A 27,587-nucleotide genomic window follows, 5' to 3' on the forward strand; every position below is an offset into this window, starting at 1 on the left:
GAAGTAATGTGTTGACAAAAACATACTCAGGCAGAGCCTGAGGAAATAGATCTTTGCAATCGGAGGACATTCCGAGCTACACCGTTAGTTTGGGATAGTCCCATACAACAGCGAATGTCTAACCTTACCCCAAAGCCAGTACAATGGGCCCAAACGGAGGCCCCCGTGCGTGCTCTACGCTAGTAGAGCGGCTTACTTTAATAAAAAAAAAAAAAAAAAAAATTCATATTCAATGTCTGCAGGTTTACAAAAAAACGAACAATTAATTGTTCATATGTCTTTCGCAACATTACCTTATTGTCGCTTTCTGCATCATGCGCTTAAATGTTACCATTGGGAGGTGCGGGAATCCATAGTTCTTAAAGCTGGATTTTTTGAATTTGAAAATATACTAAAAGTTTCGGAGGATTTAGTAGTATCATTAAATCTGTTCGAAACTGTAATTTGCCGCACTTTCATTACTGTTAACGACTTGTGACTTACGTTATACAAATCTAAGGATCTAACAAATCTAACATCATCGGACCTTTACCGCGTAAGTCACTAGAGTCATTATACGCTTTATCATCCTAAAAAGCTGAAAAACTTATAATGAACAACACCAGCAACGGCCAAGTCCTTTTCGGCATAGTCCAAAATACACGATAAAAACACGAAAATCGTCACTGAATTTGTCCGGGTCATTTTATCCCTAAAGTACCTAAAGACGCTGTTTCATCCAGCTGATCTCAAAATTCACTGGATAACTTCCATAAGTTCCCGCGAATTTTATGTGGAAACAGCATACTGGGGGACTCATCAGGGACGACAGTGTCGAGAATTTTGTGATCAGATGCGTTCTACGGTTCAGGCTGGCACGAGAACTGAGGATCGAGTGGAATCGAAACCAAGGGAGATCGAAATCAAGTGATGTGTCATTTAATCTTTGAAAAGGAAGTCTGCAGTAGCAGGAAAATCCGCTTCGCTTCAATAATTTTGAATCAACGTACATGCACGCAAATTCAAATTCAAATCGCATGTGTGTTGGTTTAAATTTCTTTGATCTCATTAATCGGCTTTTCGCTTTTGACGCAAACGAAACGATATTATAACGCATTTTGAGTTTTATTTGCATTTTGAGTTACATATTTCAAATAAAATAAATTTGCATAAGTACACACGAGAACAGATGAAACCTATACGAAGCAAAAATTAATTAAAAGTATAGCAAAAAAGTTTAACTTCGCTACAGAGAAATTAGCCAGACGAAGTTAATGCATAGTCATATATGACGACAAAGATTCCCAACAGGGTTCCAAATTTTTGTGCCAAATTTTAGTGTCAGTATCAGCTGCTAGCGCTACAGTCTGAGTAATATTACACTTTGAAAGAGAGCCACCAAAGCACTTTGGCCACATTTTTCTAATTTTATGGATTTATTGTAGATTATTTTTGCAAACAAATATTTGTTGAACCAGGGAAGTATCGGATTTTTATGTTCTGACATTTTCTTGGATAAGGCACCAGCCAGTTAGTAATCCACAAAACTCATGAAACCAATTCTTACACTATTCAACAGACTGTAGAATGGATATAATTAAAATAAGAAATATTTCATCACCACCTTCTATAAAATAGACTTCGTAATTTGCTTGTATTGTTTAGACAATTGTTCTACTTTTAAAATTATGACTAGGCAAGTGACTAGGCAAATTATATGAGGGAATATAAAAGTGGGGTTTTTCGATATATTTTTACATTTCATATTTATCGTTGCTTCCTTCACAAGGTACTACTTAAATTCTACTTAAAAAAACAATGTGGGCAATTGTTATTTTGTGCGGCTACTTAATTCAGTGCACGGTAAGAACTGACCAAAAGAACTTCGACGTAAAATTCAGTCAATTCAAATTATTTGCTTCAGTCATGCCTGCAAGTATCACCTATTTTGGGAACTCAACAATTTCAACCAAGCTTAACTGATTGCATCTTCTGGAGAGACGCAGATCAAAGTGCCTACTATACCGATTATTTAACTACCGGAAACCAACCTTCCCTTTATCGTTATTCTCCCAGTGAAAACATCACATATGGTGCTTACATACCAGGATATACAAAAATTTCATATCTAGTTCCAGTCAGCAGCAGTACATATCCTACAAATGACAATCTGTACATGGTGGGTAGTGGGCACAGCAATGTCATTATATCGTGGAACGGTATTGATACAGCGGCTGACGTAGTCGAAGTCTTATTTCAAATCAACGCAGATATTCCCAACAGTCATATGGACTTTGGTTCACAAGATCCAAATGGACAATTTTTTGTTGGAACAACTCAAGATGCCTACTGCGGTGCTACTACGGCAAATTCATCTTTGTATACGTACGTAGATGGAACTGTGCAAACTGTGATTACCGGTTTGATGGCAACGACTGGTGTAGCATTTGGATTAAATGGAGAAATTTATCATTGCGACGTTTGTACGGGTCTTGTTCGCGAGATCACAAAAGATAGTTACGGACAATGTACTGCATGACTTTACCCTTTTTAATGTAGAACCAACATTTTTTCAACTATTTTTTCTTTTACTCTACAGACAACGCTCGTGTAGTGTTCGATTTCAACGACGTAGGTAAATTAACAATTGAACATCTAGAGCAAAAAAATAATCGATTTGCGTGGACGTGACCAATCTTCAAATCTGTCTACATGTTTCGAACTTCCAAATAGAGCTCTTCCAAATGATATTTATCTTGTCACATTTTGGAAAAGCCATTTTGTTTCACTAAAAAAAATTATTCTAAAATGTCGGTTGGTGAGAGTAAAAACTCTACCAAAGCCATATAATTCTTCCAAAAAATGCAACTCCTTAAGAGACAAAATTCTTCAAAAGTCATTACAACTCTTATAAAGTTAAAGCGCTAGTTACCAATATAAGTTATTAAACGAACTAATGTCTTTTAGGATATGAATTTCCAGGGTGGATGACCGCAGATACTGCTGGAAATCTGTATATCCCTCTCTATGACAATGGAACATTATGGCAAATTAATCCGAGGTAAATTATTTATAGAATCATCTCTCTCATGAATCTGAAAGTTCGGTATAGAGAAAGATGGCTAGCAGAAAACACATTAAGGAGTGGAGTTACCGTGGAGTGGATACTCCGTTATTTTATTTCCTATTCTTTCAGCACCGGTACAGGGGTAATTCTCACTACATTACCACTTGGAGCAACATCAGCTAATTTCGTTGGAAACGATCGCAAAACAATATACGCTGTTATCTCAAAAATTCTACTCGATCCAGTGTCATTAGCCGTTACAGGAACATCTGTTGGTGAAGCATTGATCAGCATCACTGGTGTAGATGCCACTGGCGTCAACTATCCGAAAGTTAATGTTTAATTTACGTCCGTTTAGTGCGTTTAGTGCTTAATTAATAAATTCCATGTTCCACAAACAAGTTGCCAACTATTCTTAAAATCTCAAGTTCAAAATGTGTGTACCAACTCTTCGACTTTTTTGCGACGATCAAAACACTGACTCCCAATACGAAGGGACTTTTTCTCTTGTGACTTCGATGCGGCTTTAATCAACATTCAAAAGTTCATTACTTAACTGTGTCTCATCATGTCATCATCAATATACAAGGTTATCGGATCATTGATCCGATGATTTTATATTGGTGTGTTGTTTGTTAGTCTTCTATGCATGTTCAATAATTTCCATGGGAAAATTTTATCTGCCTTCTGGTACTTTAACAATAACATGACCCGGCAACGCACTACAAGCATGAGTGGTACTCTAAATAGAGTGCTAAACCGGGACAGTCAGCGTTGCAAACAATTTTTGGCACTGTAAAAAAATCTGGAAACATTTTTCATACAAAATAGTACTCTAATTGACAGCTGTCACTCGAAGTTGCTGGTGTTGTTCATAAGTTTTTCAGATTTTTAGTATGATAAAAAGTTTTTCTCTCAAAGAGCGTATCATGACTGTAGTGACTTACGCTGTAAAGGTCCGAGTATGTTACCAACATCCGTAGATTTGTGTAACGTAAGTCACAAGTCGTGAATCAACAGTAATGATGTTGTTTTTCTTCCACAGTTCCTTTTTTCTGTCACAGGAACAATTACCAATATTGACTCCATTAAGTGAATAAGACACACATCATTCACACTTCAAGCTAACGAAACCAGAGATCCAACCGAGAATACGAGACAAAAAAAAAATTTCATCATTCCTATGGGTTTTTCCATTCTATCGGAAACCAGATAATGTTTTTCACGTGTTTAAGCATTTCCACCGCCTATTTCTTCCATTATCTTCTTCCTTCTGTATTTAAGTGCCATCAACTGTGTGCCATTATTTATCTCTAAGTGTTTGCAAAAGCAGACTCAATGCTATAACACACTTAAACCGAACTGAAAGCTATTCACGGTACAATCCTCAACCCCCGTTATACACAAAAAAATGAAGCTTTTTGACTGTATGTTTGTACTCCTGTTTATATTTGATTGTATATGCTACGTGTTCTGTGTCGGTATTATGATGTGTTCGTTTTTGTATATTGTATGAATGTATTCAGTAATGAACAATGAACATTCCTTGGTGTTCACCCTGAAATGTTTATTTATATGATTTATGAAATTCATGATTAAGATAGGATCGTTCATTTAAATAGCTTATACGATGATAACATAAAAGTTTTTGAGCTAATTTATAACACAATTCTGCTAGTATCGTTGCCATCAATGCGACCATACATGGTCTGCTTTCCCATTTCTTGATCAATGATAAAAGTTCCCCAGCCAACTTTTTGCAGACGTGAATCATATCTGGCAAAAATGGCTGATGAGTTCTTACGACATAACCTTATGTAGTCAAATGTATGTCAAAACTAGAAGATCAGATAAAACATAGCTAACGCCGACCCGTACGAAACACCTATTCGTATCAAAAGCCTTTACTGTGAAACTCTTCATTTCTTTTACTTCATTCTCTACTGAAAAGCTATTCGCCCTTTAAAATCACTTACATTATCTTTCTTTGCCTTGTTTGCATATACAAATAAATTGCCGGAGGCAATATAGACAGCCCCGTACGAAGTCAACTTTCATAAATTCCTATTTAAACAGCTATATACCGCTATATTTACCTATATTTTCCTATAAATAAACATTTCACAGATAAATATGCTATTATATAGCTCTGTATGCCTGTATATAGCTCAATATAGGTGAATATAGATATATATAGATGTCCATATATGGAATGCCTGAAACACCCCACACACATAACAAATTATTTCCATGTTAACAGAAACACTCTAAGTACCATTTTTCCCAATATATATCACTTTTATTAAAATCCAATATGGCCACCGGCAGCCATTTTGTTAGGAGACCGGAAATTTTACCGACGCTTTACATTCGTTAATACCTTTCAAACAAAAAAAAATTCATGAAATTCGGTCAAAATTTACTCGAGATATTGACAAAATACTCCACGTTCACTGTACGGCCAGATAAGAGCTCACTCCAAGAGACCTAGCTCACGCTCCGGAGAACATAATTTCAAAAACTTTTTTTTCCCTGATTGGTACGGTCAATACTTATCTAATAAAGCTAAAACAGACGAAATATGTTGAAATGTGGCCGACCTACAAGCAAAAACTGCTTGCCGCCCTGTGCCTGTTTCACACCAAGGGGTCTAACTCACGAGTCGGTCATCCGATTTTTTTGTCGATCGGTATTGTAAATACCTTTTATTTGACGTATCAGTTACAAGTGTAACGTTTGAATGTCCGGAGATATCTTCGAAAAACCATAAAGCACTTATTGGGCCACAGCTCGGGAAGGGTCGATCCAAAATCACTCATCTTCGAACTTAGCCTGTCTTTTGACATTACCAAACGGGAAAAAAAGAATTTTCAAAATCGGATGCGTTTTACTCAAGTTATCGTGCAGACGGACAGACGGACATTTTTTTCTTCACTGATTTGGCATCTCTAGACAACCACAATAGGTTTCCCCTTACTCAGGGAATCCAATTCGAGGTGTTACGGACGTATGCGTAAACGCATAAGACCCCAGTACTTCGTACGGGTCTAAAAATAGTCAAAATAAACTTTTGGACACAAGCGCCCAAGCCCAAACTCCCTATCCGAGCTGATGCATAATGTTACTCATACCACACAGAGACATATAAAAATATTTTCCTAACTAGTGTTGAAATATCGCGCCTTCGTCGCTCATTTCCCATGTCGTTTAGGAAAAACGTTATTCCTAACTTATGCTAAAAATCTTTTTTATCGAAATCGATTCCGGCACTCGTCTCCGGCTCGAGCTGGAAACCTCTCATTAGCTAAAAAAGCATTTTAAATAGAATAACTATAACGTACCTGCTAAGTTTAAAAAAAATCGATTTAAAACCAATCTATCTTCCAGGTAACATCAAAAAACCTTCTACGGGACAAAGGAAACAAAATCTTCAAACAAATAAGTCATTTCCAGTGAAAATTTAAAGTCCTTTTTCTAGCAAAAACTTTCCGTGTAGTGAAACATAATATCTTCAGTAAAATTATGCTAAGTACGTAAAGAAAACACGAATAAATTGTAACATATAATTACGAGTGAGTGAGTTTCAACGAGTTTTTATCTCAAAAATCTTTCTCCGTTTATAATATGCAACTTAAAAAGTAGATTTTTTGAATGTGAAATAAGTTTAGGTTTGGTTTTGTTGAACTTTTTTTTCTACTTTAACCACGATGCATACTTATAGAGGTTCTGACGATCAGGAATACCAACATATACGAGATATACAGAACAACCACGAAAAGGCACCAGGTCGGTTTGTCATAATCACTCCCACGACAGAGTAAAGTTAACCAGGCAGGAGCGCTGATTTGACAAGGGACCTGAATAATCTAGTAGTCCAATTTTTTTTGCGAACAAAATTTTTCAATTTGTGTCAGTGTTCATTTGAGTTCATTTTCATACAGTGTATTCGGTCCCTTATTTGACGTTTCGAAAATGAACTGCTCCTGCCTGGTTTATTTTACTCTGCCGTGTCACTCCTCAAATTAAATATTCTATGTTAAACGTTACCGAACCGACAACAGGTGCCGTTAAAATGTTAAGATTTGTGAAGTGAGTACAGCTGCATCTGTTGTCATTTAGCTGGAATTTCCCCATCGACGAACGATTTACCAAACAAAGAATGATACATCCGCGACAACAATTATTTATTTTTATTTTTTTATTTCTGAGCCAACGGCAAAAAGCTAACTGGCTGAACAAGCGACCCATATTTAATGATCTTGCAAAATATTAATAACAGCACGAGTGACTCAGTTTTGAATTCTGTGTCTGGTAAAATTGGAATGGTCCTCAAATGATTTTGTGCTTAAATAATGTCTTAATTATGATATTCTTTGAAATTACTCATTAAAGCACAATAAGTTTCTTCTCTACTCATGGAGGACTATCATTATTAACGAACTGGTTTTTAAAACAAAATTATAAAAGTTTTTCTGAATAAAACACTACTTTGTGACTTCACTGACTTCACAAAAGAATGTCAGCTGGACAGTCCATGACGAAAACCGTTTGGATGACTTGTAATTTGTATGTATAAATTCGGTAGAGCAGACGCTTTTTAAGTAAAAAAAAAAAACTAAAATAATTTTTATTGATGCGAATATTAAAACTTTTTCGTAAAGTTTTTGTTATGTTCCCTCTATGGGCAACACAAATGGGGTATGGATAGGGCTAACGAATATTTCATTCGAGTTGATTTGCTGAACCAATGCATTGACGCATCTGAAATGGAATTGATAAAGTAAACTTTACTTTCTTCTCGTCGCGTTAAATGTTGAACTGGAAAACATTTTCCATTCAGAACTCTCTAGCATTCGAAAGAGTTTTAAACAAGTTTTTAATAATAAATAAGCAAACTTTCTTCTCACTGCAAATTATGTTTTATTTGCTCTTTCATTTTCACTTCACTTATTTGCTTAACATGTATCCTTTTATCCACTTCAATTAATGTACACAAAAGTTCTTCCCTGTTCCGCTTCTAGATCCTTTTTTCTATGGCATAAAGTTTGGAAAATCTCTTTGAAAATTTGTTTACTTACTAGGCAACCTGTATTATATATCTATGTAAATATGCGCTCGTAGTGTATACACCATACCAACAAATAAATTAAATCGAAATGTTGCTATTTTAAAATTCATGAACGAGGAATGAATTAATGTTTTTTTAATGTTGGGATAGATGGTATTATAATTGTTATAATGTATTGATTCAGCCATTAAACAAATTTGACATAATGTCACTATTCACTGAAGGGTGCGTGTAATATACCATGCATAATATACAACTTACTTCATTCATACCCAGCCCCAAATTTGTGTAAACCTCATCTCAGATATTGTAACATGAAACCAAAATCTGACATACATTTTCTCGCTGCCATTTAGTTTGCTGGAGAGTTAGTAAGTAGTAAGTATTGTAGTCGTTCATTGAAATTATATATTCATGTCCGCAGACAATAACAATAATAACCATCAAGAAATTATACCCTGAAGATCTGAGCTGCTTTTTTTCTCTCTCTCTTCTTTTGTTATTCAATGCACCATTATTGCTAGTAGATAGGAACAAATGTTCAACAGACATAGGATATAAATTATCCCATGCTATTTTATCCTTATTTTTATTGTTGTCGTTGACCTAAATTTATATTCCGATGGAATGAATTTCTATTGTAAAGTATGAAAAAAAAATGGAAACTTTGCTTGTTATAGAGCTAGCGCTACAAGCAATGAATTGAAAGCTTTTGTTGTTCGGTATAGTTCTCTATTTGATACATAATATTGCTGGTTCCGTATTCCGTTAAAAATGTTGATAATAATAGCTTTCTTCATAATGTAAAGAAAGAAGCACAGAATATTTTATAATCTGCATGTTAAACACTGTTGAAAAACCAGTTTACCAATGTTCCCCAAGCATGTTTTGTTTTACGAGCAAGCATAGAAAGTACATTTATTACAAAAGGTTTTTTTTTTGGCTGTTTTACATTGAAAATCTTCATGACCATCAGAAATTATATGTTGAAAAAAAAAACATCCTTATACCATCCAGTGTAATGTAGATCCTCTGGCGTTATTTATCAAAACTGGTGACAATTACACGAGGGACGAACCCAAAGCTTAAGCGATTTCATGGAGAAAGTATCGTACTCTAATATATTTCAAACCACTTTAGCCTTGGGTCTGCCTCGTACTGTCTCCGTCGAATTCTTCTTTAGCACTACGTGATCTCAATTTTCCTTAATAAGGATTCTACATTTTCATTGACTGACACATACATTGTCAGCGCTGATCTTCAAATCGGAAAATCCTTTCGAAAAGCATAAATGAATTAGTTATCCTTCTACGGCAGAACCTTAACCCAACATTACTATTCACCAAAAATTGATTTTTCATAAAAAAATTCAATTTTGCTAAAATTAACATTTTTATTGGTAAAAGGCAAAGGGTTTTCAATCATAAATTCTGAAGTATATCTTTTCCGACACGAAACACATATATTGACCCAGAATGTGAACTTTTTTCATATATACCACTTTAACCATAAATATTTGAATTAAGCTTGATACACTATACCATACAACAGACACTACTATATATACTATATTCTATGGAACAGCAACATTTTTTTTTCATCAACCATTTTGTTCAGTAGGATGTGGTAGCAAAAAATGAGTTTCGTATTTTTTATCATACATGAATAAGGTATAATTGTAGTCCTGAAGACAGAAGATCAAACCCACTCTCATAAGCTCTAATTCAAATGAAATTTTTATCAAAAAAGATTTTAATTTGAACTGATAGCAGATGTATTTTTATAGGCAGTCGCAGTATTTCAGGCTATACAATTGACAACGAAACAAGGAAATTTATGTATGGAAAGATTTTCGCATGCCAACATTAAATCCAATAAAAAACCGATTCCTATTCTGAAATTAAATTTGCCATGCATTGATTACGTTATCTTAACTTTTTTATTGAACGGTACATGCTGAAGCTATATAACTGGGGTGGAATTCTATTCTCGTCCGTGACCTGCGGGTGAAATATGTAATACAGAGAAAGCGAGTTAACTTATCCGAGTAGCATACACACTATACAAAAAGTAATACACATCCGATGAAACGATTCGAAAACAATTCAATTGGAATCTGCATGTGGCAGAAAAATTCAGAGAAAACAATCAAATGGATTAAAGAGATGAATGGTGGATGGGAATACATACATATATATGCATTATTATGCGGTCTCGATTCATGAATATTTTAGTCACACAAAAACGTAGATGTAAGCTTTGACGTTGATAGTCATCAAAACATTGGTCCTGACGAAACACTGAATTAACAAGTGTCAAATTTGTAGGTTATATTTAGTGATAAGAGCCACCTCTTCAGATTGTGCGTATTGTATGCCCTAACTCATACAATGAAAACAGGTCATCTACAGGTCACAAATGCAAACAATCAACGCACTGTTCCTAGCATGAACATAAGAAATATTTGGAGGCTGATGAAGTCACAGTAGGCACTGCGATTTTTTCGGAAAAATAGATGACTTGTTTTCGTTGTATGAGTTAAAACACACAATACAATCAATATTAAGCGGTAGCTCTCATCACAAAAGCCTCCAAATTGGACATTTGTCAAAGTGCGTTGCAACAATATTTTCAGTAGAACGAATCTGGTACTTCGTTGAACTTAGTATTTTCAGCAAATTGATACAAAACCTTTTATTTCATTAGTTTTACTGTGCTGGTGTTCATCGTTCCCTTTTGTCGTCTATGTCGATAACATTGAGTCATCATGCCTACGTTAGTGAAGGGCCGTGACGTAAGTCCGTTCACACTGAAAAAATGGAGAAAAAACTTTTTTCTGTAGGACTGAGGAACATATAAGTTTTTAAAGTGCGAGCTATGTCAGCCATAACTCGGAAAATACGGCTTATAGAAACCTCGTGCAGAAGACAAAGTTATGGAATTTTAGATTCTAGTCGATGCGTGTTTCGTGGTTTTCATAAAAAGGAAAGGAAAGAAAATTAAACAAAAAAAAAATTGCGTCATTAGTTGAGGAAGGAAAATTTTTAAAATTGTGGAAGAATGGAATTCAAACGGAAGAAAGCCGAATCATCTGCCACTTTTTGACGCATTTTTTTTTTCTTGAAATTTTCGGGTAAAATTTTTGTTGTTGATTAAACTTTTGCGTGCTTTCCTCATCAGCTGCCAGTTGTGACGCATATCTTTTTGAGTGTCGAATCTGTAAGCGGCTACACCGGTATCAGTTCTTTTGTAAGTGGATAACAGGACCTGCGTCACATTGTAAGTGGTTTTGGGCGATATCAATGTACGGTTCCGTTATCAGTAAGTGAGGATACACACTTTTCATATTTTATCAAATACGCGCGGTGTTCGGATGTCAAGATTGCTTAACTATAAGAATAATCACAGCACTGCTACTAGCACGAACATATAAAATATTCGGAGGCTGATGAAATCACAGTAGGCACTGCGTTTCTGTTATACAGATAGATGACTTATTTTCGTTGTATGAGTTAAAACATACAATACAAACAATCCTAAGCGGTAGCTCGTATCACCAAAGCCTCCAAATTTGACACTTGTCAATTCAGTGTTCATGCTAGTAGCAGGGCTGTGGAATAATGAAAAAATTACACTTCAGGTCTATGTTGTTACCTCGTTTTCGCTTATGTGATAAAATAGAGTACACACTTGTCGCTATCTGTCTCGGCCAGCCTCAACTTCACTTCGTGACAAGTGTTTAATATATATTATGTGCTAAGTACTGACATGACGTCCCCTGTATATTGTGTTGCTATATATAATTAAATATATAAAATACCTGTGTCTCGGAACAGATCAGATCGATCTGATTTTTTTTTAGATTGATCTGAGATTTACCCGATCTGAATCTGATCTGAAAATTTTGATCTGATCTGAGTCTGATCTGAAACCTGAAAACTTGAATCTGATCCAATCTGAATGATCTAAAGCGATCTGAAGTTCCAAGAATAAAATGTGAAATTCTAAGAATTGCTACTATTATAGAAATGTTTTTGATTTTATTAGTTCCCCTGCACTCACGGAGCCTAGTAGTTCAAGAATTTCTGGTAAATTAGCATTTGTTTAGTCATACTGATTTTCAGATTTCAGATTGATCCAAAAACTTTCAGATTCAAATTTTCAGTTTTCAGATCATACCAGATCAGTTTCCAATTTTCAGATCAGATCAGATCAGGCCATCAGAGATCGGGATATGAATCTGAAATTTTCAGATAGCCTTTTTTCAGATTCAGATCAGGTCAGCACGATCTGTTTCGAGCCCTATTAATACCTAGTCAAATTTCACTTTCGTATCGCTTTACATTTTAGTTTATTACAGTAAGAGTGTAATTCTATGATTTACTCTCACAAATTTCGAAAGTTATTTTCACCTAAAACGGTTGTTCCGTGCCGTTGCTATAATTTGAATTTTAGGTAAACGAACACATGAAAAAAGGACCGACCCATCGCGCCGGCAGTGCCATCGCCGATATTTGCGGTAGTCACGAGAACAATCTATTCGACAACGAAGTCAGTCACGACCAGACGTATCAACGAAATCTCAGATCCGCTATCATCACTAATTTCGACAAAAATACTTATAAATTATCAAAATAATGGATTTACTATGGAAAAAGACTTCAGATATTGCGGGATCGTCGTACGTGAATTTGTTCGAAAACGTAAAAATGGGTACAGCCAACCTCGAAGCAAGTATGGCGCCTGCATTACGAGGCATGTTTTCATATACTCACAAAGGTGATAAATCATCGGTAGATTTCCGTTCGGAAGGCAATCAAAAATTTCAACAGCAAAAATGGCTCGAAGCAATGGCTTTATACAATCGAAGTTTATGCTTTGCTGTGATCGGTTCGGATAACGTTTCTATGGCATTTGCAAATCGTTCAGCATGTTTCTTTCATCTGAAGGAATACGAAAAATGTCTTATTGATATTGAATTGGCAGTGCAAGCGAACTATCCGTCACATTTGCTGCCAAAGCTGATCGAACGACGTGAAAATTGCTTAAAATCAATTCAAGCTGGTGAGGGTACGAAAACATTTGAGCCGGTGTTGAGTTATGAGTCAAGCGAAGTTTTACCAGGATGTGCTGATGTTTTACAAATTCAAGCCAATGACCAATTGGGTCGATTCGTCACTGCAAATTGTTACATTCCGGCAGGAAAAACAGTTTTGGTTGAAGAAGCAATTCATGGGACGTCCAGGTGAAACTCGATATAGAAGATGTGCCGTTTGCTTAAAAACTGCCATGAACTTCATAGCCTGTCCGAAGTGCACAAATGCCATGTTTTGCGACACAAACTGTGTTAACGCCAAAAATGTTCATGAGGTGGAATGCAAGTACATTTATGATGATACAAATAAACTGGAACTGCATTTAGAATTCATTGCACATTCGATATTTGTTGCACTAAGCATTTTTCCCGATGCTGAAAGCTTGATGGATTTTGTTCAGGAACGTGGTCAAAGAAAAATCAAAACCAGTGCCTCAAACACTTGACGACGAAAAATCGAAATATCGAGCGTTTCTACAACTCAGTTTTTTCTTTACAACATCAACTTGGAAAGACTACTTGGAATTGGCACGCGATTGGTATAACAATCTCATGTCACGCGATTTTATCATAGAACGGTTCAATACAGAGGAAAGAAAGGACTTTTTTATGCATTTGGTGTTACATCATATCATGATCGCTTCAACCAATGCATACGTTCCAGCACCCGGGGACGCAAGATTGCTGTGCATAGCATCGTCTTACATCAATCACTCATGTGAGCCAAATGTATTCCGTGTCAATTACCAAAATCGTTTGGTTTTCATAACGACACGACCCATTCAAGCTGGCGAGCAGTTGTATATACGATATAATGAGTCGATAGATGGTGAATCAGTATCTCGTCGCCAAAACCATTTTATGGAAAAGTATGGATTTCGATGCAAATGTGAAAGATGTGAGCCGGCAGTGCCGGGACGATTGATCGATATGTACACGAAAGGTTTAGCAGCGCATCCGGACTATCAATTTGTATTGACTGAAATACAGCAAGAGCCAGGCTTGAACTTTGAAGATAATGCGAAATTGATGTTGTTACATAGCAAATGCGTGGATTTGCTGAATCAATTTGGTGACGACCATTGGTTTCCAGTGCTCGGAAGTTTAACGTCAATTTTTTCGCAAATTTTTAAGAAAATGCTACATCCACATGATGACAGTGTGGGCTTTAATTTTATTCGAAAATAACAAATTTGAAATTAAATGGAAATAAAACGCTGAGAATTGAATTTCAAACTTTGACTAGTTTTAATCAATGCGCGTTCGAAATCTCAATAAATCGTCCCGTAGTTCGGTATATATTTGAATAGTTGATCGACAGCTAGGTCTCACTGGCCTCACCCCCGTGTGTTTCCATGAATTCTACTTTTTTCTGTTCACTTTTCTTCAATCCATTCATTTCTAGTTCAGTTTATCTTTTGATCGAGAATGTATGGAATTGTACAGCTTAGTGAAAAATCTGAGAGTGCATTCGATTGCCATAACTTAACACTATTTTGCTAACTAGTTAGTAAATGGGCTTGTTTTGCGCACAAGATGTGTTGCCGAACTCGCTTCGCTCGTATCGGCAATCTCACATCTAGTGCGCAAAACACTCCCATTTACTACCTTATTATGAAAATAGCTATTTTTCAACTTATAGTAGATAAAGAAAATTTTTAGCATATGACGCTAGCAGGTGAGGAGTGGATAAACGGGAATTCCGTTCAAATGGTCTTTATTTAAAGTTTTTTGTTTGTTCCTTTTTCAGTTATTTTGGGATTTTTTTCTGTTTTTACAGTTTTTCCTAGTCTTTCCAGTGAAATTTCAGCATGAATTTGCTTCAGCTGTTTTTCAGCTGATCCACACATACAATAAAAACTTTTGACGCTTGTCTATACGGCCTGCTACACGCATGCGCGTGGTAGTGGTAAAACCGTATATAAAGACGTAAAACAGTTTTGATTGTTGCGTGGATCAGCTGAAGCAAATCATGCTAAAATTTCACTGCCTCTGATTGTATTTCGCTTTTTGTTTTTCTTCGTTTCTATTTCTCGGAATAATTCGGAATTTATTCCGAAAAAAAAGCGAGCCAACGCACTTCAAGCAAAAGTGATCATAGTGGTCAGCTGCAGAAAGTATTCTATTTTACATGGCACATGGTCACGTTTCAGTACCCTATATAGAGTACCACTCATGCTTGAATTGCGTTGTGCGAGCAAACGATGGGAATTCTGAGGTGTAGTTCGAAGATGAACTATAACGGAGATCGTAACAATATGCCGTAGAGAATATATGTCCCATCGCTTTATAGCACGACAACTTTGCTAGACAGATCATTTTGTAATATTTTTGTAAAAAATCTATTGAGAGAATCAGTCAGTCTATGATCCTGACCCACAAAAAAAGCAGGACCTAGTTATTGCAATTTATTTTATTAAGCAAACACGGCTTGGTACATCATGTAACTAATACATTTCATCCAAATATCGGTTCCTAGTTTGCACAAGTAATATCCTTTTTGAAGGTATCACCTAATGTTCAATTTTTTTAAATTAATTCGATTTGACATATTTTATGCAATTCAGTGATGATATTTGTAACTTACGCCACCTGTGTGCAATGTCGTATAAACGCATTTTATCGCACTAGTGCGATAAAGGATTTGCAATGGGTTTTATCGCACTAGTGCGATAAAAGCCACGTGACACTGAAGACACACTAAGATTATTTTAAGTATGTATGCTAGTTTATTCATTGTATAAAACGTTGTTACATAAATAACTATTTTAACTATAATACGAACACGTTAGCCGAGGGCGAAACTATTTACTTTAGCCTTTTTTTTAAATAACTTTTTAAATCTTACAGTATTTCAGTATGATCCCAAAATGTACCAAAACGTTTTACTGAAAATGAATGTGAGAAAATTCTTTAACTTTTCATACCAATAACTCAACATATGCAGTATAAAACATTTAAAATTTGGATCACGTTCACCATCCATTCCACAGGTCGATCCACAAACGAATTGACATATATCCGAGCACGTGCCGAGTATTTAAAATGAAAATAATGTCTAAAGATAAAAATTCATTGAAATCAATAGCCGTTTATTTGGAAATCGTTGCTCATGCGGTACGTTCTGGTATACAGCAGTGGAAACAGGTTTTCAATCAGGTTTTCGTTGTTTAACACCAATAACACAATAAAGGGAGTAAAGATTTTCATTCAATTCAGACGTGGACGTTAGGTAAACGTGCGAATAAAATATGTGTAGAACGGAAAATGGGGGTCGGAAAATTCAATAAAATTTGACAAATTATGGGAAATGATTCGATTCACTTGGTAATGTTTTAACTTGAACTTTAATATAGAAGAAAAATTTGATAAATAGCTCAACGACTGTAAAGATAAATAAATATGACCAAAACTGCCTTCATGTTTCCCGAACATAAAAGCTATTTTTCATGGATTACATCATACATCCTCATCACCTGCATACGCCAACTCATTTTTCTAATATTAATTCCCGGGAGCACAAATTTCTGTGCGGTATAGATTCACATATATTCATCCTGCATCACCTTTGCTCCCGACCAACCATTATTTTTAAAAAAGATAAATGAATTTTGTGGTAAATAAAACTATACCGCACAAGAGATTACACTTGACAACAATGGTGTTATATGTGTCACGTGAAAATTTACAAAGAGAAATGTTTCCAGATAGGGTGATGTGAATGATTATCATGTTGGTTGAGTTAGAGATGCTGGTCAAAGAAAATGTGTTTTGAGATACATGGAGTAGTAAAGTAAAGCGACACAGTGTGTTAAGTGAATTAGTGAGGGTTAGGATTAAGTAATAAAAATCCAATTAAAATAGAATGTGGTGTTACCCGGTAGCAGTTAGTATATTGAATAATATTTGGTGAAGCTTTAAGCTAAACAAAATCAGTGATTCAGAATTCTGATTGTCAAAAATGATTAAGTGACATAGCAATCTCGGGTGTGTCGTTCGGGAGTGCATTGAAATCTATTTCATCGTGAAAGTCTTTAGCCATAAAATGATTTTATTATTCATCTCGTAAAAATAGCAATTTGAATGTACGAACACGGTCTCACATAAACTCTTCATACATTCAAAGGGTCTGGCACTTTCAATATCTTAAGTTCATTGTAGAGCAATGTCTACCATATAATAGTCACATATATCGTCAATGTATATAAGTTAAATGAAATAGAAAAATAGGAAAAATAAAATATCCGGTTCCTATTCAAGAAATGGGGTGTCGGATATAGCTAACATACAATATGATTAGCACTTTACATCTACGAAGAAAGATTTACAAAAAAAGGTAAAATTTGAAATAAATCCTGAATAATTCACAATTTTCCTTCGTCGTCAATTGCATTAGCATTTGAAAGGATGTTTCTTTCAGCCATTTCATTTTTTTTATTTTATTTTTAAATTCAGTAGAATATTGGATTAGACACCAAAAGATTTAAGGGAAGGTCGAAATATTCAACGTTTATTAATATTTCATTTTTGAATTATTGAACAGCGCGCCGTTATAAATAGGTTAAAATTTTATAAAGGTCGAAACGTCTGGGGAACATTAAATTCATTAACATCCGCTCAAAAGTGTCTAAAAGTTTTATTTAATTCAAACTTTGCCTATCCCTCACGCAAAGCGAAAAAAAAACTTTTGCAATCAATTCCTCCAAAAATAAAATCTCTACTTCATTATGTATTATATCATTACGAAGAAGCAGTCACTCGACAATAGCTGTTCTCAATGTTCATTGATTCTTCTTAAATATTTATGAGCCGCCACAGAACAAAAGCAATTTGTTTGAAAATACTTATCCATTTTTTGTGTGTGTATAAGAGTGCTGTTTTCACCCAGTCCCTTCACTCTTCCATTGGCCTCACAGCACAACAACAATAACATTTAAGCAAAACGAATGATAGAAATGGCATTTACCCCTACAGTATTTTCCCGAAGACGTTTAGCTTTATTGAATGGCGAAAAGGCTACGTGGACATCGAATACAGAGTCCCCCCTTTCATAGACAACTATACACATAAAATGAAGAATACGCACAATAAGTATACTTCAATATTATATCATGGTTGACTGATACAAATCATGTATTTATGGGTGTCTATTGAATTATTACGAGGTTTTTTTCCAATGAATCGGAAAAGAGGAAAATATATTAAAGAACGCTCTTATCGTGTAGTTATACTATGAATGATTAATTATTTGCTAGGATTTGGTCGATTATTTTGCTGTTTATTGCTGTCGGTAGAGAGTAGCAGCTTTTGAAAGTTGATTTGTGCAGAAGATACACTCTTTAACTTAAGTGATGTACTTTTGTGGAGGCTGTCTTGAAAATTCAATAGACGATAGGATGCAGAGTTATGTGATACTGCTGGATTTGAGTGCAATATTTCTTGAATGAAATCTTTTACTTCATTTGTTCTATAAAAAAATCAACAGATATTAAACACTGAACACCTCCGAATTCATGTATGCATTTTTAGTCCTCGAAAATAAAACATGAAAAACAAACACAACAAAAATGTTTAAAAAGACAATTTTCGCAATCACGCATAAACAATCTTTTACTTCATTAGTTTTATCTTCCATGTGTGACTATTTCATACATTACTCGTTTCTGTATATAAACTCTAAGACATACGTTAATTCTGGTTTTCTAGGGATATAATTCTATTATTACTCTTCTAGGGTAAATTTTATTTCCGTTTTTTTTTATTTTGAAGAAAAAAACCAGTGACCCGACGGAGATTCGAACACGGAACCTCCGACTTATGAACAAACTACGCTAACCATTTGACCACAGAGTCTTCGGGTATATCAGATATACATACCCTCATGATTGTCTTATGCCGCATTGTACGACTCAATTTATAAAGTATATAAGCAACATGTACTGCAAAATGTGTCGCGTGTATGTGTGAATGCCATGTTGGAATTCGTTTAGAGCGAAAAATAATCAAATTTTGATGAAACGGATACTCTTCATTCAAAAATTTCTTCTTTTTTTGTTTTATCTCAAGATTTCTGTAAATTATTTAGTGTTCCGATTGAACTTATCTGCCGAGAAATATGCCATCGCAAATGTGGTGTAAAAATGTGTAAAAAAGCGTAGGGTCTCAGTGCTCAGCAGAAATTCGTACGAATGAAAATCAACTTACGATAAAGAGATGAGCATAGTTTATTTGCAATTTATTTTAATAAAATGAATAAAAAAAAAAAATGTTTGGTGCGGGAAGAGAACTCACGACCTCAGGCATAAAAAGTTCACGCTCTAGCCAATTCGGCCACTGAGATTGATGATTCCACTTAGTTTTGTTGTCATGAAACCCCACATGTATGTAGAACATAAAAGCAATGAACATAGATGCTCGCATAGATGTGTTAGTAAGTCTGTCGCAGGTAGTCCGATCAATTTAAAATATGCACGACAAAATGTCGCGTGTGTATGTTTAGAACGAAAAATAATCAAATTTTGACTAAACGGATTCTCGTTATTCAAAATTACGTTGTTTAGTGTTTTATATCAGGATTTCTGTAACGTTATTAGTTTTTCAATTGTACAAATATCTGCCGAGAAATGTGTCATTGCAAATCAATATGACAAAAAGGCTAAGGTCTCGGTTTACAGCAGATATTCATTCGATTGAAAATCTACCTACGATAGAAGATTGAAAAAAAAAACAAACAAATGTTCGTTGTGAGAATAGAACTCACGATCATGTGCATAAAATTGACGCGCTCTAGCCGATTCGGCCACCGAGACTTACGATTACGTCTCGATGTTGCCATGATTTTGCTTGATTGTCACACATGATGCTTGTGTACTAGATACACCAAATATTTCAGTGGTGTTTGTGTTTGTATGTCATCGAGTTTATATACAGAAACGCTGAATGTATGAAATAGTCACACATGGAAGATAAAGCATTGTATTGGTAGGCGAGAAAAATTCTCGAATCACTTCTTATGTACATATTGTATACACACGCGTTCGCTACGCTCACTTGTTATATACAATATGTACATACGAAGTAATTCTCGAATTTGTCTCGCCTACCAATAAAGTACTATTAGCATTACATTTCACTAAACGTGACTACAGATTTTGTCGTCGTTATCAATAACAGATTGGATAGACGTTGGTATACGCCAGGTGTACCTTGGTGTTCGTCTTATACAATGCAGGGACGAATCCAGAACATTTTTTTACCTGTGCGTTGAAATTTAAAACTGTTTTGACCCGGGCGGTTTTTGAACGGCCTCGACGACTGATGGATCAGGGCCTGATGCTTAAAAACAAACTTACATTGAGTGAAGTTTAGGATCACATAACAACTGAAAAACACGAGTTCTTCCTAGTTCAATTATTTCTTATCAAACGTTGTAACAAAACAACGCTGCCCTGCCATTACATAAATCATTTCTGTATAAATGTGGTCATTATTACTATACGATGGAAAAACTTTTTTTTATTATAAATGTTTTCGACAGACTGTCGAAATGCTCCGATTATTTTTTATTGATTTATTCAATTGTTTTGCAGTCATTATTTTCACATCACAACAGAAAGGGATCTGAAACGATGCAGTAAAAGGAAGAATAGAACGATTCGACAAACAAAAAATATGAATCATTGATATTCATTACAGAAATTGATTTGTTTCCATCGATGACCATTCATTCTTTTATCGTATTATGAAAAATGTACTTTTAAGTGGACGACAGAACGGGGGAAATAAAACATTTCATTTTGTTTTATGTAATACGAAATTCGAAATGAAATTGAATTATTTAACGCAAGAAAGTGTAAACATATAAAAATACAATCAACTTTAATACGAAAACAAATAAATAAAAATACATTTAATATTCACTCATTCGGAGAAAAAAATTTGTTTGGAAATAGAAGCAAAAAATCATCTTATTTTCTCGTAAAATTAAAAATTCATGATTTTCATCCTCCTTCTTCAGCAGCAAAGGAAGAACAAAAAAAAAGAAACTGGAAACTGAAAACAGGAAAGACAAAAAATATAATTTTTCATCAAACTTTCACAATATAGAATGGGAAACTTCTGTTCTGTTCTGTTTTCAGGATTCGAAGTGGCGTTGGATTGGTTGAAGTTACTTCATTCTAAAACTCACTTTGTATATATATAATATATGACTGTGTGAGAGAATCGGAACATGTTCGTGTTTAATGTGTTTTTCAAGTACCGTTCAACTTTTGATATTCAAAAGTTCATGCACAACTTACAAATAATTTTTGTTTAAATAAAATTGTCTGGTACTGCTTTTTGTGTCCGTTGAAATTTATTTGTTTGACTGGATTCGTAAATATTTCGTTCAGACAAAACGGTCGAATAATTATTTAAACTAAAATATTGTTTTCACTGGTTATCTGAACCTTAATTTAGCTCTACACATATTAGTTGCTGAAAAAGGCAGAAATAAGTCAGTCACAATAAAACAAAAATGAATTTTTGAAATGGAACGCGTACAGTATGTAGATATTTTCTTGAATTTTCGCAGATTGTAGTGAATAGATAGGGTAACGACGCCGGATACTAGCCTACCAAATCTATTTTTCTGGGGCTAGTAACTGATACATTGTTTCTAATGGTAAGAACTGAGGGGGCTCGTAACTGAAACTTTGTTTCTTATGGTAAGAAGAGACTCGTAACCGGTGCCGTTATCCTCTTTGCATCATTTGAAGGGAAACCGCGAAATTGCAGTATAAGGGTGAACTCGTATACATAGAGAATAATTTCGACTTTGTCTTGACGAAGACGTATTCGAGAAAATCTCCAAAAACATGGAATTAAAGAATAGTACATTACTATACCAGTGAAGTCGGGCTGAAGCCCTCGCATACTTTTACTCATCTGGATACGAGATATCAAATTACTTCACGTTTCACGTTATAACGTTTTACTTTACGAGCGAGGGAAAAGGTTTTCACTAGTGAGGGAATGGCCATTTTAACCGACATTTTTTTAGGTTTTTTCGCTTGTTGTTGCTTGCTAAGACAGACATGCTTATTACTATTTCATATGTGCGAAGCGAGGTGTTCTCCTTGAAACAAAAACCTTTTGCTAAACCATTTTTCAACTCAAAAACAAGGATGATAGTTCGGAGGAGAAAATGTCTATTTTCTACACTGTCAAAACAACACGGATGAAAATAGAAATTTTCTCGTCGGATCTGGCATCAGCGAAAAAATATAATTTTCTCGTGGTCTCTTGAGTGGAGAAAATAAGGTTAATCACACCTCACATATTAAAATACTTCATCATCACTCCATTGCATTTTTGTAGCAAAGTAACGAGTAAAGACAAGAAGTAATGATTAATTTAGGATATGCGTTTTCTTCCCATCCTAAAGATGTGTTAAAAAAATATTGAACTTGTGTAAGTTATCTTCGAATGGCTTCAGTTCTATTTAAAATTATAAAGTTTATTTTCTGAAGACGCAGCAGAATATAACTCATTTCCTCTATATATTTCAAGATAATTTCGAATTCTGGCGACACTTTGTAACAACAATATTGGCTATAAATCACAGATTACCCCTCATCGAAAAAGTAATGTCAAAACTTTTCATCCGTATAGAAAGCGAAAAAAAACTCTCGATAGAAGATATCAGCTAAAGTTTTTGTGGTCAATAGTCTAGAAAATAATTTCAATGAAAATAGCAGACGAAATGAAGAATTATTTATTCGAAATCAATATTCAAATTTCCTTCTGTAAAAGCCTAACTTTTCTTTCAAAAACCATATCGAAAATGACTCAGTGAATCACGAACTTTGACTGCGTGATATAAAATATTCATTCAGATTAAAGATTATGCATTATATACCCGTTCTACCTCAAGTAATGCTTTTAACGGTTGCGAATTATTATTTGCAAACACAGTCAAGTCGAAAGGAGATAATGTGTGCACTGATGTGTCCTCGAATAAAGATTATATGTTTATGCATCCATGAACCATAATATTTCCCTAATGGAATTTCATGAACACGAGAAATATATAGGCAAATAAAATGTATGCGGTGTGATAAGAGCGGCGAGATTGATTTGCAGACATTATTTCATTGTATTAACAACGAGTTTAGCTGAATATTGAATGAATTCAAAAGTTAGTTCATACAATTTTGTTCATCCAGTGGTTATATGTTTTGTATTTCAAAAAATCACTTTTCGCAACAAGTGACGAAAAGTAGGACTTCCCGTTGCCTTTATTGCAAAAAACGTTGTATAATATAGTAATTTATGGAAAAAGTTGCGAAAAGTGGTCACGTAGTGTGACAAAAACTGCAACTTTCGCAACGTGTTGCACACAACGTTTTCTGCAACCAGATGCGAAAATAACTATTTCGCAACTGTTTGAAGAAAACGTTGTATGCAACGCGTTGAGGAATTGTGTGTTTGACAAAAAAAAAACACTTTTTCAACTTGCTTCATAAACTATGCCCCACATTTTGGGTGAGTCAGATACCTTGATTGTCCTGAGGAGAACTGTCCTGTTTCCTGAGGAGAACACACAACGAAATCTTCGAAAAATTGCTCCACAACCAATACTTTTGTTTATTGCTGAGGAATAGTTTTGCCTATCACTAAACAATAATTTTGCAGCTAAAAATTGATCCAAAAAGTTGGCATATGTTTTCAATAAAACTTAAACTCGTGTGAATTGCGGCCCTCGCTTCGCTCTGGTCGTAAACTTCACACTCGTTAATTTTTGTTCTATTTATTCGCTTTTGTTAACAAAGCAAAATTACATAAGAATAATACTGTTGAAATCGATTCAAAAATTTGTTTAGCTAGATCGGTAGACAAACATAATCTATCTAGAAACCTAACCTCAGAAATTCCATCCTCCACCAAACAATTTTTTTTAATCGGTTGAGCTTTGCTCCAGTTACCGTGTTAACAAAGAGCAGAAAAGTCTTCTTCTGAGAACTACTACCAGATGGTTGGACCGATACCACCCATTCTTGAACTTGACCTGATGATTTTAATAGTTCGAATAAAAAAAAAGTTTTTGAAAGCCCGTTGATCACATTTCAAGGGAACTACTGTTATCACTCGGGTGCAACGCAAAATGGAGCAAGTTTCATTTTTCGTGATCGAGTTGAAAAGTAGTTATTTTTGCAACAAGTGACGAAAAGTAAAACTTCAGTTGTCTTCTTTGAAAAAAACGTAATATGCAACTCGATGATAAATGATTCTTCAGGCACACGATGTGTATTGTCACGCTCGGCCTATGGCATAAATAACTGTGACAATACACATTGTGTGCCCAAAAAAGCATTTATTACCGAATTGCATTTACTACACATCTGGTGTCTAATGAAGTACACGGTTCCATAAATTATAATTATTTGTTCCACTTTTCTTTACAATATTTACATACTAGTAAGTAAAGCACATACAATCACAAATCAATTATTTTCTAATTATTATATTTTCACATTACAATTCTGGTCTGATATGAGTTACCTACTGTGCAATAGCTGATTAAATGACAATTTGTCGGCGTATAAAAGGTTGACAATAATTTCAGAAACTTTAGTTTGTCTTTTATTTAAATGTGCGATCTTTTTCATAAAAAAGGAATGTACCTCCATGGCATTGCTTATCTCTTCGTGTTTCTATGCCACACATCATTGTCAATTTGTACTGACGACATCAAGCTTTGTAGGTTTTCCTTAAGAAATGATTGAGAGTAAAATAAAACTGAATATGGTGCGACGAAGAAATAGTTTTTACGTGTCTGTTGTGGACGGTATATTTTACAATTTACAAATTTATGCCCCAGGGCATGAAAAGTTAATGAACCCAAGAAACTTTTCAAGTCGAACCGAGTCAAAGATTTCTTTGACGAATTTTAGAGGATCGTGTCAAAAAACGAATGACGTTAGAGTTAATAATTAAATAAAAAATATATTCCAGCCCAGACGGATTGTCCAGGACCATTGGCATTTTACGAAGCGATCGGATGCACACCAATCAAAAATGACGGCAATTTCTGTGCGAAACAATATAATTGTGACAAAGTCAAATCATTGCCATCGGATAAATGTTATGTTACTGTTGATGGTTATGCATATGAAATCGGTGAACCCTTGAAGGAGGAAGATGCAAATCCTTGCGATGTCTCGTGCACATGCAGTTCAGACATGGACGGAAAGTTAGTAGAAAATAGCTATTTCCCAACATGAATCAAAATGGGATTGTGTGCGTAGAGCTCTTATTTCGATTGGTGTTTGGAACAAAAGTTTTTGCGATTGATGACAGACTGTGATGTTGGTTGTGATGCATCTACAAAATGTACTATTTTGTATTTTGCGTTTGAAAACAGAAAAGCCGAAGCTAACTAAACGTTATTTACATTTGTTATATCGAGTACATAACAGAATTTTTATGACTATTCTTTTCAGTTCTTGTGTTTAAAAGAACACTGTCAATTAAAACCGTATTAAAGATATCTATTTCCATAACCAAATCATCATCGAAAAGTTTTAAAATCGGAGGACCATACAATTTGTTACAATAACAACTATATCTCACTACCATAAATGATTGAAAATAAAGGCAAAAAATTCGTTATAGGGCGCGATTTCAATGTGCTGTAGTGGACTGCTACCACGGTCCAGTAAAGACAGATTGTTATCGAAAAAATAGTCCTCTGAATTGCTGTTCAGGCGAAGAAGAATGCCGTGAGTATTGCATTAATCATAGATACCATTACGTACATTTCCATAAAATGGTTTTCAGCTGAGGACCCAGAAGATCGAGCTGTATGTATGGTCAATGGAAGAGCCTACAAGGACGGTGAATATTTTTCGGTTGAATCAGACCCAGACCTGAATTGTGTTTGCCAGCCTGGATATGAGGGTGAAATTCATCCTTTTTTGTAAAAGGAGAGTCTTACAATGTGATAACAATTCCAGGCGAAAATGTTGAACCATTCTGTGCAAGACCTAATCATCCCTATTGCAGTGCATTATTCAAAGATCCATATGTTATCAGGAAAAACTGTGCTCCGGTGTATTACTCTTCACAACCACCACAAACTAGTTGCTCTAAAGTCTACAGATGTCGTAAGTAAATGAGGCAAACACATTGATGTCCAACAAAATAAAAACTTTTACAAATCTCACATTTTCATAGAAAATGACATGGATAAAGTAATCAAATCGAACGAAACCACAGAGACGGATGAAGCTGGTATGCTTCTCTCACAGTCAAATTATTATGTACTTTGATTCTGAGTAAAATTGATAATTCTTTTTTTCAGTTTGCCACTTTGGCTCATTGGTTTTAGAGCTCGGCGAAGAACTTAACCAAGCAACAAACCGTAATTCAGTTTGTGAGAGATGCGTATGTGAAGTTCCCCCCACATTAACTTGTCAGCGACTTCCTGATGATGAATGTGACATTACAAGGCATCCCAGTTTCATGAATCATGCCCAAGATTCGATAACTTCAATGATAAATAAAATTCCGAAAAAATGGAACATTCACTAGACATTGATTTTAATTAAAAAAAAAGTTTTTGACTCTACACTTTTCACTCACATAACAGGGAATACTTTAAAAACACTGTGATTGGGAAGACGGTTGTAAATTTACCGAACATATTTCACAGCTGACACCAACGTAATAGTCTACTTGCACTCTAGACTCGGGCCTTTCCATTCAATTCACTCCTTATTTTCCCTGATACCTCACGCTTTGAAGCTTTCCAATGAAAAAATTAATATTCGCAACAGGTCAGGTTTTACTGCTGTGATAGAACTCGACTCGATTATTACTTCAAACTTTTTTCCTAAATTTTCATTCAGGTTAAGCTAAAATATAAATCTGGTTCAGGTCAAATCTAAAATGCAAAAGTCTGGTTCATGTCAACCTGAACTTAATCGGAGCCTTAAAAAGTATTAGATTTTATCAGTTAGAGCAAATTTTTTTTATAAATAGTTCTTTATTGTCACTTCTTTTTACACTAGTGTGAAGTACAAAATTGGGCTCAGATTACCAAATTTTCTTACAATAGAAAGATTACATTACGTCATTATACTCATTACTCATTACCCTTGATGCAGCCGTTCTGGAGAGTTTGTAGTTCATTGAGTTTAGTCTTGTTGCCTAGACTGTATATTGTCAACATGTAGGACAAGTGGCTTTGAACATAGGAGAAGTACGTTTGTCAGCCGGAATGAACTTGCCTATGTGGACTTTCTTAACGTGGTCGACATGATATCGAAGGTCAAATTTTCATCGAGAACTAATCCAAGATATTTGTACGACCGCACTCGTTTGATCTCCTCGTT

At 35.0% G+C, this 27,587-nt stretch overlaps 1 protein-coding gene across 1 annotated transcript; it reads left to right on the plus strand.

Moving 5' to 3' along the window:
• The first annotated feature begins 1,750 nt into the window (after positions 1–1,750).
• On the plus strand, positions 1,751–3,447 carry LOC119081712. Its single transcript, XM_037190821.1, has 5 exons — positions 1,751–1,842; positions 1,904–2,507; positions 2,579–2,614; positions 2,947–3,040; positions 3,176–3,447. The coding sequence occupies exons 1-5, from the start codon at positions 1,798–1,800 to the stop codon at positions 3,387–3,389; spliced, it is 993 nt and encodes a 330-aa protein (XP_037046716.1). The 5' UTR covers positions 1,751–1,797; the 3' UTR covers positions 3,390–3,447.
• The last annotated feature ends 24,140 nt before the right edge of the window (positions 3,448–27,587 follow it).

This window comes from Bradysia coprophila, unplaced genomic scaffold (genome assembly GCF_014529535.1).
Source record: "Bradysia coprophila strain Holo2 unplaced genomic scaffold, BU_Bcop_v1 contig_358, whole genome shotgun sequence".
Classification (NCBI taxonomy): Eukaryota; Metazoa; Arthropoda; class Insecta; order Diptera; family Sciaridae; genus Bradysia; species Bradysia coprophila.